Source organism: Schistocerca gregaria, chromosome 3 (genome assembly GCF_023897955.1).
Source record: "Schistocerca gregaria isolate iqSchGreg1 chromosome 3, iqSchGreg1.2, whole genome shotgun sequence".
Lineage (NCBI taxonomy): Eukaryota > Metazoa > Arthropoda > Insecta > Orthoptera > Acrididae > Schistocerca > Schistocerca gregaria.
The window spans coordinates 936,879,272-936,892,448 of NC_064922.1; the positions used below are offsets into that span (position 1 = coordinate 936,879,272).

At 36.3% G+C, this 13,177-nt stretch overlaps 1 protein-coding gene across 7 annotated transcripts in view; it reads right to left on the reverse strand.

Annotated features, from left to right (window-relative positions):
• LOC126355837 (proton channel OtopLc-like) overlaps positions 1–13,177 on the reverse strand; it is a 642,361-nt gene that overhangs the window by 5,821 nt on the left and 623,363 nt on the right. For all 7 annotated transcript variants that reach the window (XM_050006292.1, XM_050006296.1, XM_050006294.1 and 4 more), the window contains one exon: positions 9,557–9,730. In XM_050006292.1, coding sequence (XP_049862249.1) covers positions 9,557–9,730 — 174 coding nt within the window. The remainder of the gene's footprint in view (positions 1–9,556; positions 9,731–13,177) is intronic.

The window sequence follows — 13,177 nt, forward strand, 5'->3', positions numbered from 1 at the left end:
CCCTCTCCTCCCTCTCTCTCCTCTCTCTCTCTCTCTCTCTCTCTCTCTCTCTCTCTCTCTCTCTCTCTCTCTCTCTCTCTCTCTCTCTCTCGTGTGTGTTGTGGGGAGGGGGGGGGGTGTTTTTCATGGAGGGGGCTTCTCTCTCTCTCTCCCTCTATCTCTGCGTGTGTGTGTGTGTGTGTGTGTGTGTGTGTGTGTGTGTGTGTGTGTGTGTGTGTGTGTGTGTGTCCTTTTCCCCCCTAAGGTAAGTCTTTCTGCTCCCGGGATTGGAATGCCTCCTTACCCTCTCCCGTAAAACCCACATCCTTTCGTCTTTCCCTCTGCTTCCCTCTTTCCTGACGAAGCAACTATGGGTTGCGAAAGCTTGATATTTGTGTGTGTTTTTTTTTATTGTGTCTATCTACCAGCACTTTCTCGTTTGGTTGAAAGAACAGACATGTATATAAATTTATACATGTATGCACCATGGCAGTGAAATATCTTCTGTGTAGGTCCAATCACTCATCCAAACTATCAGCTGAATATCTGTGAGCAAACAGAAAATACTTGACAGGGGGGACAATATCTACAGTTTGTGGCATGTGGAAATCTGGAGAGGACAGGAGGTGCATTCAGATGGTTGAGGTGGTTCAGGCAATTGCTCTACAGAAGTGGACCATCAAGGATTGAGTCACAGTCCAGTACAAATTTTCACAAGTTGCCATTGTATTTAAAACAGTGCCCATGTGCAGCCAAGATCTGGAAATTTCTCTTTCATTCATATCGTTTAAGTAAACTAAAATATGGTGCAAGAGGAAACACTGTAAAATTGTTGGAATTCTATATGTGACAGTAAACAAATGTTGTCAATAAGAAATGGATATGTATTAAGCTAGTAGGCATTGTCCAGCTAGGAACTAATTACATGTAGCGTCTCACAAGGGTCTATTTTAGGGCTGTTACTTTTTCCTATGTTTATCGTGAACTTTCATTAGTAACCTTGTGTAAAGGGACATCCTCCTCTAGCATTATTTTTCCTCAGCAGCAGTAGTCGATACTAGAAATATTTTTCGGATTTTGAACAGGTCAGTATTATCTCAGCTGTTTTTCTGAAAAATTTCATATCACTTTATACACAATATGTTATATTTCAAGACTAAATTTATGAAAAGGATTTACTTTATCTTCATTGTTGCAATTCGTAAGTTCTATTTCTGTATGTACATTTAAAATTATTTTTTTTTAGAACAGTTGAAATTACGAAATATTTGGCACACTTAAAGTTTCTATTATTAATTACGCAATCTAGTACTGTTCATTATGTTTATTTCTGGATTCATTTATAAAATAATAATCTAAACCAATAAAAAATCATTTTTCAAGAAAAATTGTAAATCCTTTGGGAAACTGTTATTATCACAGAGTGAGGTAGTTGTAAGCATGCCTCTGATGTGATTGGACATATTTTTGTATTTTGGGTGAACAATGTAATTTCGCTTTTAAAATGTGAAAATTCGAAAGACAGTTTGATATAGTAAGATGTGACAACAAATTAACATAAGAACAAAAATTCTGCAACAACATTCTTGAATATTATTTAGATCAATTTAACCATGAGAACCTAAAATGTGAGAATTTCAGCTTCAAGAATCAGACCTCTAGACATGAAGAACTGGAGCCAACTGTGCAAGAAAAGATAAGTAACAAGTTTATTGTAAATTTTACTTCTCTTGAATCTTCAGAAGAGACTTTACCATACTGGACAGTAGCAACAACAAAGAAGGGGGAGGGGGGGGGGGGGGAGAAGATTACACTTGCTAGATATCAAGTCTGTTTCGTTAGCAGTTGACACAAACATTTCAATAAGTAGCAAATCAAGTATAGAATTAGAATGATCAGTTGATGAGAAAATTTCAGGGACACTGATAAATGGTTGTAGCAAATTCTTTAATTTTGAAAAAGCATGTTATATATAGTTCAGACTTTGTAAGATGTCTCACATTGGTATATGCCTAAAATATGATGTTAAACAGATAGAAGAAGTTGACAGTGTCAAATTCTTGGTATTACTGCTTGATGATAAATTCAGATTGGGGGAGCATACCACAGAACTGCTGGTGTGTCAAGACAAATTTCTGTTTACACTGTGGTGGTGGTGGTGGTTAGTGTTTAACGTCAATTGCCATGCCATTACAAGTATGTTACAGGTTCTTACGTGATTTATTTCTGTTTTGAGTATTGTAAAGCAGATCAGTTATTTGTGTCCAAATTTGTGTCGTACCGTCGACAATGAGGTCATTAGAGACGGAGCGCAAGCTTGGGTTAGGGAAGGATTGGGAAGGAAATTGGCCGTGCCCTTTCAAAGGAACCATCCCGGCATTTGCCTGAAACGATTTAGGGAAATCACGGAAAACCTAAATCAGGATGGTCGGACGCGGGATTGAACTGTCGTCCTCCCAAGTGCGAGTCCAGTGTGCTACCACTGTGCCATCTCACTCGGTGTTTACACTGTGAATGTTGTCAGTCATAGGTGGTGTAAGAAACCTAACACTCTTGGTTTACTTTCATCCCACTGGATTATTTTTGGTACATCTCATCAAGCCATGTTAAAATTTCCCAAGTCCATAATATATGTAATGTGAATAATTTGTGATGTGAACCCAAAACTTCCTGCACTGGTCTGTTTATGGAACTAGGGATTTAACTAGAGCTTCTCAATACATTTATTCTTTAAATAAATTTGTCATTAACAGTTTTTTTTCTTTTTTCAAACCAACAACTTGGTTCATGGAATCAATACTAGAAAAAAGACTAACCTTCATGAAGATTTAAAGTCATTTAAATTGGTCCAGAAAGGTGTGCATTATTTAGCTACACAGGGGGCCGAACTGCATAACAACCCTTGGTTCGGTGTGGGAGAGCGGTAGGGTGAGTGGACTGCTGTAGCTTGTTGAGGGGTTGTGAACTGCTGCGGGCTACAGTGGAGACGAAGCCTCTCCATCGTTTCTAGGTCCCCAGTTCAATACAATACCATACAATACACCTGCTATAATCTGGTCTGGATTATATGTGAAGGTAGTTGACCGATATATTACCATTGGACAATTTTTGGGGATGCTCTCCTGTGGAACTGCTGAATATCTTGGAGAGACAAGTGAATTGGTGAAAAGGATGCAAAGGTTTGTGTCATTCAGGTTGAATTGTAAAAGGAAAAAAGAAAAGGAATGGAAGAAAAATATTGTGCAATATTTGGAAGAGTAACTAGTAGCAAACGAAAATGGGACAACTATACAAACACATTAAATTTTCAATAAACAATAAGTTTGATTTGTTATGCAAGTTAGAGGCAGCTAGCCTTATTTAGTTTTAAGGTAAATAAGAATGAGGCCAGCTCTGATGAAACACACAATGCTCAGTTGAAATTGAAAGTAATGGGGAATAACAACTATTGTTATTTGATGGTAGCCATGGAAGATGTGTAGGTGCAGCAGGATAGATGTGATTAAACTTACCGAGCCATTGGTATTATGAAGATAATTACTAGCCTCAAACATGTGAACTGTGCAGGAGTTTAGGAAATGAAAATCAGTCACAGTAGGTGGAACATGTAATAGACATGTTAAAAGCCTTTACATTAGGAGGGAAATGAAAGAGTAGGATATAGCATACTGTGAACAATGATATCATTAGGGGCTCAGCAAATGCTCAGAAAGGTTAAATAGAAGAATGGAAACTGGCCATGTCTTTTGAAATGAAACAATTTGGTATTCACCTTGGATTCTGTATGGAAATTGTAGAAAACCTAAATCCAGATGGCTGAACAGTAGATGGCTGAACAGGAATTTGAAAGCTGCTCCTCAACCAGAGTCCAGTGCTGCTACCCTTACGCCACCTCACCCGGTCAAACATAAGGTAGTATGTGACAAGGGTAGAACAGCACAGCTATGGCACTACAGTGTGCATTTTAAAGATGTGGTTAATAAAAGGCTGACTGTTGTGCTGAATTAGATTACATTCCACATACCATTCTCATTTTTTAGATGGTAACCATCTTATAATCTCTTTTGAAAACACTGTCCATTCCATTCAACTTATTTTCCAAGGCCTTTGCTATATCTGACAGAATTACAATATCATCAGAAATCCTCACTGTCTTATTTCATCTCCTTTCTTCTGTCCTCCGCAATTTCTCCTTGGGTTCCTTTACTACTACTAAAGGTACTGAATGAATGACATCAGGGATAGGCTACAACTCTGTCTCTCTCCCTTCTCAATTACTTCTTCCCTTTCATCATCTTTAGTTCTTACAACTTGTACAGAAACCAGCAGCAGTTATATTTTATCTCTGCTACATTCTGAATGTCAACATTGGCAAAAGCTTGCTCTAAGTGTGCAAGTGCTATTAACATAGGTTTGCCTTTCTTCAGTATATATTCTAAGGAAGTTTTAGTGTCAGTACTGCCTTCTATGCTTCTATATTTCTCTGAAGCAAAATCTGACATTCACACCCATCAGCATCTGTTTTCTTTTGAATTGGATTTATTACAGTCCTCTTGCTGTGTGACAGTATTTCACAGTCCTATATATCTTGCTTACCAGGTGGAATGGGTTTGGCAGTGATATTTCTCCCAAGGCTCACAATGAATTTAATGGAATGTTTTTTACTTCTGAGGCCATGTTTTTATTGAGATCTTTCGGTGCTATGTCAAATTTTTGCAGTATCTTATATTTCATCTCATCTTCATCTTCTTCCCTTTCTGTAATATTGTCTTTTAAGTTCAGTCCAATTTAAATTCAACATCTAATGTTTTATCCAAGGATTTTATATTGGACTTTGTCTTTTTACCTATTTGATTCTCTACCACCACCATTATTTCAGTTCTCAAAGTTACCCATTCATTTTCTATTGTGTTCCTTTTTCCCTGTCTTTCTTACTTGTTGCCTTCCGGTAACACTCCCTTTGACTCCCAACAACCTCTGGGCGTTAGCTTATCTGTGTCCCATCTCCTTAATTTCCAGACTTTCTGCAAATTTTGTTAGTTTTACACTGTAATTTATAATCAATAACTCATGGTCAGAGTCCACATCTGTTACTAGAAACATGTCACCATTCAAATTTTGGATTTGAAGTCTCTGTTTTACCATTATATAATATTTCTGAAACCTTCTCGTGTCTCCAAGTCACTTCCAGGTACAAGTATCTTTTATGATTCTTAAACCAAGTGTTATCAATGACTGAATTACACTGTGTACAAAATTCTACCATGTAGCTTTACTTCTTATTCCTTTTCCCCAGTCCATGGTCTCTTATTATTTTTCCCTGTGTATATGTGAAATTAACTTGGCTGCTTTTAATTGGTGGTAAATCTTGTGTTGGAGTTGTGTTTATTGCTGCTGTTATGAAATTTATTGCATACTGCAGAACAAGAGATGGAAAAGCCTCTGGCAGAACGTATTTGTGGCTTGATGAGAGGTGTCCTTGTACAAAGTAGGATCTATGTGATTATTGGAATCAATGGGATCACCTTTCTGAGTTTAGATCCAGTAGGGCAGATTTGAAAGAAATCATGAGAGATATAAAATAAATAGGGATGCATTGAAAATTAAATTTTTTGTATTACTGAAACAAGCTAAATGGATTCCAGCATCTCTGTTTTACGATGAACAGCAGCTTTCCTTTTCATAATGTTGTTAAATGGATTTTTTATTTGTGTAGGAAGTTTGCACACCCTGAAAAAGCAACTTATCTTTGTATACCTCCTGCAGTGTAGTAGATAAATTAGGCAGCCATACAGTGGTACACCATTCGTATTCAGTAAATGCAGAAATAATAATAGTTTCCTCTAAGTAAAAGCAAATACAAAATAACAAAATCTGCTTGTTTCAACATTTTTGAAAAATCATCACATTTAAAAATGTAGTTGTGATGTTTTGATGAAAAATTAAACCATACAAATTCCCACTGGATTTTTAATAGATCTCTTTATTCTTTATTGTACTATCAGCCAAATGCAAAGAAATAGTCAATAGCCTGCAATGATTTCACTATAGACTTTCTGAAAGATTCTGGTAGGAGATAATCCAGAAGTATTATTTCATTTCTGCTATTTAACATCAATAATAAATTATCTGATACACACAGAGAAAGAGCTATATATATTGGTAAATGAAAGCAATTACACTCTACAAAAATTAATTCAAAATATTACAAGAAGTTATTTTAATTACCAGGAATTTGCAGCTTGGACCAGAAACTACGAATGCAAATCTTTGTGGAATAAGTGAAATCAGAAACAGGGAAACAATCATCACACCTGTCTTATGAATTGGAGATAGCAGCTGTGAAGTTAATCATTACATTTAATTAACATACAACACACAAATGTATGGAATGTTACCCAGAGCTAGACAAACAGTCACAGAGAAGTTAAGTTTTTTTATTGAATATGTAGTTCCTGGTTTAGTTCTTAATTAAGAAACAGAATGTAGAAAGTTATCATAAGCTGTCTGAATAATACAGAGAGGGACACCACATCATGCTCAAGGGGAGAAATTGCAATGGAAGTCCCACAAGTTCAATCATCGATCCACTACTCTTCTCGCTTTATGTAAATTATTTATAATTTTATTTGAATCAGATGGTGAAATCACAGCTCTTTGGAGATGATACAAGCATTGTTGCAAAGTGAAGCAGAGATATTAATAGAGAAAATAATAATGATGTTTTAGTGAAAGTTACTGAATGATTTTACACAAATGGGCTTGCTTTAAACTTTCAAAACACATTGTTCATCAGGTTCTGTACTGTCAAAAATATCCCACCTTGTATTAACCCTGTATACCAGCAAAAAATAATTAACAAGGTTGAAAGTTGTTAGTTTTCAGCTGTGAATACTTAAGAAAACTTAAAACTGGAAAAACCATATTGCTAAAATCGTTACATTTATCTACATTTGCAATAAGAATAATTGCCAGCTTTGGTGCTATAGAAGTCAATCTGTTAATTATATGATGTCTAATGGGATGGTATTCTGGGGTAACTCATCACTTAATTAGAAAGCATTCATTGCACAGAAGAAAGTAATTAGAATTATGTGTGGGATTCACACATGTATATCATGCAGGCATCTCTTTGAGTAGCTGGGAATATTAACTTTGGTCCTACAACTCATTTATTCACTTACTGAATTTGAAACCAACAATCCACCAGTGTCTAAGATTAACAGGTACATCAACAAGTAGAAAAATACAAGAAAAAATGATCTGAGTTACTCTCTCACAAATCTAACTATGGCATAGAAAGGTGTCAAATATGTGGCTATTATGCTGTTTGACAATCTATCTATGGAAATAAAATGTCTGACTGATAGCAGGAGTGTTTTCAAATGTATATTAAAGGTATTTCTCCATAATAACTCTTTCTACACCATATCCAAATTCTTGAGTAGAAATGGTTAGCATACTGGACCCGCATTCAGGAGGATTATAGTTCAAACCCATGTCCAGCCATCCTGATTTAGGTTTTCCGTGACTTCCCTAAATCACTTCAGGCAGGTGCTGGGCTGGTTCCTTTGAAAGGGCACAACCAACTTCTGTCCCTATCCTTTCCTAACTCAATGGGACCAATGACCTAACTGTTTGGTCCCCTACCCCATATCAATCAATCAATCAACTTAAAAAAAAAGTGTGTTCTACTTCTCTTAAATTGACAAATTCTACATTATAACTTTTATTGCAAATATGATCTATGGAACATAACTAACTAACTAACTAACTAACTAACAGCCCATCCTCATTACTATGGCAGAGGAGGCTACAAAAGTGAATTCAAAGATAAAAAAAATATTTATCGGTCATTTATGAAACACGATAAAGGAAAAGAGAAAGCAATGGCTCAGAAAAAACAGGAAGTTGGGGACACTGGGGAGGGCAGACAATGGGGAAAAGAAGCACATTGAAAATAGAGACTAACATCTGTATCATTGTGATCTGCCCCAGAGTCAGACAGACCTGACAGGACTATGATATGGAATGTGTAAGCATAGCTGGGGGAAAAATGATGAGAAGCGGAGATAAAATAAGTTGTGTGTGGAATGTCAATATCACCACCATCCTTGCCAGCAGCAGTAGCCATCTGACATTTAATTCCTGGATCAAGGCCTCTTCTAGACATATGTAAGCCTTACCGTCTTTAACAACTTGCATATAAGATGCTCTAATGACACCTACCTACCTTGGTTATTGCTTATGTTTTTCTCTCTCTTGTAATACACCAAAGACGCTTCCTAGGTCAATTTACCATCCAATTACTTGGTAATAAGTTCTGTCCACCTCCATTTGATTTTCATTACAGTCATAATTATGTGTGCCTTCCAGTTTATTCCTTGACCTGTTTATTTGTGTTCCTGTCTCTTTGTCATACTGTTTGATATTTGATATTTGAGTTGTTTCCATAATTGAGTCTATGCCCTGTGTCACAAGTAAAAACCTGTAACGCATCTGACTGTAAGCTTTCCTCTTTGACACTTTGAAAGAAGCTTAGTATGTAAAGCCGAGTTAAGTTCACCTGAAGCAATCAAAGCCACTTTTACTCTTTTTTTATCTATCTAATCATCATCTTCAACTGCTCTAGACACAAAAAATTCATAAACTGCTTCTATGCTTCACAATTAATTCACACAGTTTTCTATTTGTGGTATTGCTTATTTCTGTCATATTACAATTGATTTTAAGACCTACTTTCAAACTTGCTTTATTAAATCCTTCTATTTGTTGCTCAAATTTATCTATAGTAGAAGCAAACGGTGCAATGTCATTAGCAAAATGAAAACGGCTCTGACACATATTTTCCTTTAGTATGTACTATTCCTAAATGTTAAAAAACGGGAACTTCTTCATTTTCCAACTTAAGAATATGATTACTTTCTCTAGGGCCTCTGAGAATTGATTCAGTGATATATAGTCTACTTGAATGATTCCTCTTCCAGTTCTGATGAAGACTAATCAACAGATATTTATATGAGTAATACTGATTGGCCTGCTTCGTAAGGGTTATTAGTGCAGATTTTGTTGGAACTGAGACACAAGCTTTTTCAGAATCTATGAATCCCAGACACCATGTAAAACTTTTTACAAGTTCTGGTTTCCATCTTTAACAATTATGATTAACACATGATAGTTGGGAAACAGAATAATGTCACATGTTCTTTTTAGGTATGTGTGTGAGGACAGATCACTCCTCCCTAAGAGAATAAGTACTGAAAAGAAGATTGGAGATGAATTATAACTAGCAGAACTACTTTCAGAAAAACTACTCCTTTGGAAGGTGCACAAAGCAATGTGGAAGGTGCACAAAGCAATGTGTACGCTGCCCCACCCTCCACCCTCCCACAAATTAAAATATTTCATTGGTGATTTACAATCTTCAAAAAATTTTCTTATTCCATTTCCAAATCTCAAACAGTTCTTATAACTGTTTGCTGGTAAAGTAAATCTAGTCACTCACCATTTGAAAAATCCTGCATATATTGAATCTGTTATTCCATATGGTAGGGTTTAAAATAACTTTTGTACTTACTTGAACAGGATTAGCAATAACCTTCTGTGCTTCAAATGTGTAAATGACCCACATTGTGACATTGCAGATCAAGAGGAAGGTTACTACTTGACGCCCAGGTTTGCTGCGGTCATGTTCAGGGAGATGTACACGACGGCGTGCCACATCCGCAATGAACAACAGCTGTAGTACAACCTGGAAAAGGAACCATTGGGAAAAGTGACTGAGAATTCCTTATTGATGAAACATGGTTTAGATTACATAGCATAACTTATCTAATAATGACAGTCCAACTGTTGTCCCCAATTTCAGGTTCTGCTTTGAGACACTGGTTTCAAAATGTTGGAGATGGCATAAACGAAGTGACACACTCATGTTGTTTTCTATGTGGCGCAGAGGCAGGATTTTAAGAAGAAATTAAAATAAAAACTACGACAATGTATTTTTTAAAAAGTTTTGTATATAGGGAAAATCAAATATGCCATTCATTGATACAAGGCACTTTGGTAAGATATTTAAGTGCATGTGTAAAAAAAAAATGCAATGTTACATGATGGAAAATATAGACCATTAAAGAGCCTCACTTCAATAATGTAAAACACAGCTAATGTGATAGATGAAATGATTTATAAATTATAACAGGAAACAAATTTACTATTAACAACAAAACAGGAAATTTTATGGCTTACCAAACAACTAACTTTGGGTACAGCTTCCACAAATGGGCACTTAGTCCATAACCTATTCCACATTGCTAATATGACTGAATATTCAGAATATAAGGTGTGAGTGAATGCACAAATGAATTAGTGAGCTTATTGGACGAAAGCTAATGTGTAAAATGTCTTGGTGACCTTGTGAACAGTAAATTTAAATCAGAGCTGGAGAAAAACAAAAGAAAAAAACTTCAATCATAATTACCACTATGTGAAACAATGATTATTGCAAATTAAATGTATATTCATACATCACATAACATTGCAATCCTTAAATAGCAACCCATACTAAAGAGAACTAAAGGCTTGCTCCCATATAGGTGTAATAAGTGCCATCTTTCCTGAAATATGTAATCACTAACTCGGGGCATTTCGTCAGAGAAGGTGAAATATTCCATTGTCAAATTCTTCTATAAGAAAGGTGACATGGGAGATGTCAATAACTACTGGCCCATTTCACTAAAGATATCATCTTCCAAAACTTCTGAGAAGATGATGTAGAATAGGATGCCATGTAAGCAACAATAATACCCTCAGTAGAGTTGCTTAACTGAGGATGCCATTTACACGTTCACTCATCAAATTTTACAAGTGTTAAATAACAAAATAGCACCAACTGGTATTTTCTGTACCTTACTTATGGCATTTGACTGTGTGAATCACAATATTCTTCAAGACAAAAAGAGGTTTTATCGAGCTGATAGTATAGCCAACCAATTGATAATGTCATATTTAACCAAATTAATGTGGTTCCACAAGGCTCAATTTTAGGTCCACTCTTAGTTCTTTTTGTAGATAGTATAATGATCAATCTACAGATACAGATACACAATTTCGATGAGGGGACAAAAGTCATGGGCTAACTATATGCATATACACAAATGTGGTAGTATCACATACAAAATATATAAAAGGGCAGTACATTAGTGGAGCTGTTACTTGTATTCAGGAGACTCATGCGTAAAGGCTTCTGATGTGATTATGGCCACATGATGGGAATTAACAGCTTTGTATGTGGAATGGTGGTTGAAAGTTGAGGCACAGGACATTCCATTTTGGAATTTAATATTCTGTGATTCACAGTGTCAAGAGTGTGCCAAGAATACCACAATGGTATTACCCCTCACGAAGGACAATGCAGTGGATGACACCCTTTACTTAATGACAAAGAGCACGGGCACTTGTGTAGCGGTGTCAATACTAATAGACAAGCAACACTGCATGAAGTAACCACAGAAATCAATGTGGGATGTATGACAAATGTATCCATTAGGACAGTGTGACAACACTTGGCATTAATGGGCTATGGCACCAGGTGAACTTTACAAGTGCCTCTGCTAACAGGACGACATCACCTGCAGCATCTCTCCTGGGCTCATGACCATATTGGTTGGACACTAGACAACTCGGAAACCAAGGTCTGGGTAGATGAGTCCTGTTTCAGTTGGAAAGAGTTGACAGTAGGGTTCAAGTATGGCATAGACCAAACGAAGTCCCGGACCCAAGTTGCCAACAAGACATTGCGCAAGCTGGTAGTGGCTTGATAATGGTGTTTACATAGCATGGACTGGGTCCTCTGGATGTCTGGCTATTTGGAGACCATTTATCAGCTATTCATTGATGTCATGTTCCCAAACAATGATGGAATTTTATTGGTGAGATTGCTCTATGGCACTAGGCCACAATTGTTTGCAATTGTTCTGAAGAACATTCTGGACAATTTGAGCAAATGATTTAGACACCAAGATTGCCTAACATGAATCGCATCAAACATTTATTGGACATAATTGAGAGGTAAATTTGTGCACAAAACCTGGCACCAGCAACACATCTGCAATCACAGATGGGCGTCGATGTAGCATGGCTCAATATTTCTGCAGAGGACTTCCAGCGAACTGTTTTTAGCTCACGACACTTTGAGCTGCTGCGGTACACCAGGAAAAAGCAGGTCCAACATGATATTAGGAAGTATCCCACACCTTTTGTCATCTCAGTGTGCAGTAACAGATGAAATGGTAAATAATGTGCTAAAAAGTATTATTGAATGGTTTTCTGCAAATAGTTTCACTCTCAATTTCAAAAAGAGACAACATATTTGGTTCTGTACATCTAGAACTACTACACCAATGTATGTGTAGCACATGGTAAGAGATAATAAGTAGGATGGAAGCTTCAAAGTTTTTAGGCATCCACACCAATTAGAATTTAAATGGAAATACCACATTTTGAAAATCCTAAAACAATTTAGTTTGGCCACATTTGCACTTCAAATCATTGAAAATCGTGGGGACAGCGAAATTAGGAAGTTGACATTCATTCAGTAATGTCATATGGGATAATGTTATGAGTAAACTTATGTTTATGCAAAAAAAGTCTTCATTGATCAAAAACTTGCTCTAAGAATAATATGTGATGCTCATCCATGAGTTAGACATTTTGGCTGGTGTTTTCCCATATGTTTACCACCACATGAAGTTTGATGGAAATAATCCAATATAATTAAAAAGGACAATGACATCCATTACACAACTTTACAGTTATCTTTAGCACAAAAAGATGGCACAGAATGCTCCAAACAAAAGTTTTGATCACTTGCCTAGTGATATAAAATGTCTGACACAGAGAAAAGTTAAATTTGAAAACAAAGCGAAATAGTGTCTCTTTCACTGTGGAATGTAGTAGTAAGATGACTCATTCCACATCTGTACGGCTAACTGTACAAATGATCTGTGGGACATGAAATTCACTCACTAAGTGACTAACTCATGTGCAATCAAAGAAATTGAGAACACTAACAGAAAACTACAAAAGATATCTAAATAATTCTCATATATGTATTATCTTGAATGTCAAGGCCTGCGCATAAATAAATTTATGTGTTAGCAAATTGGAGAATACATTGTTGTTGTTGTTGTTGTTGTTGTTG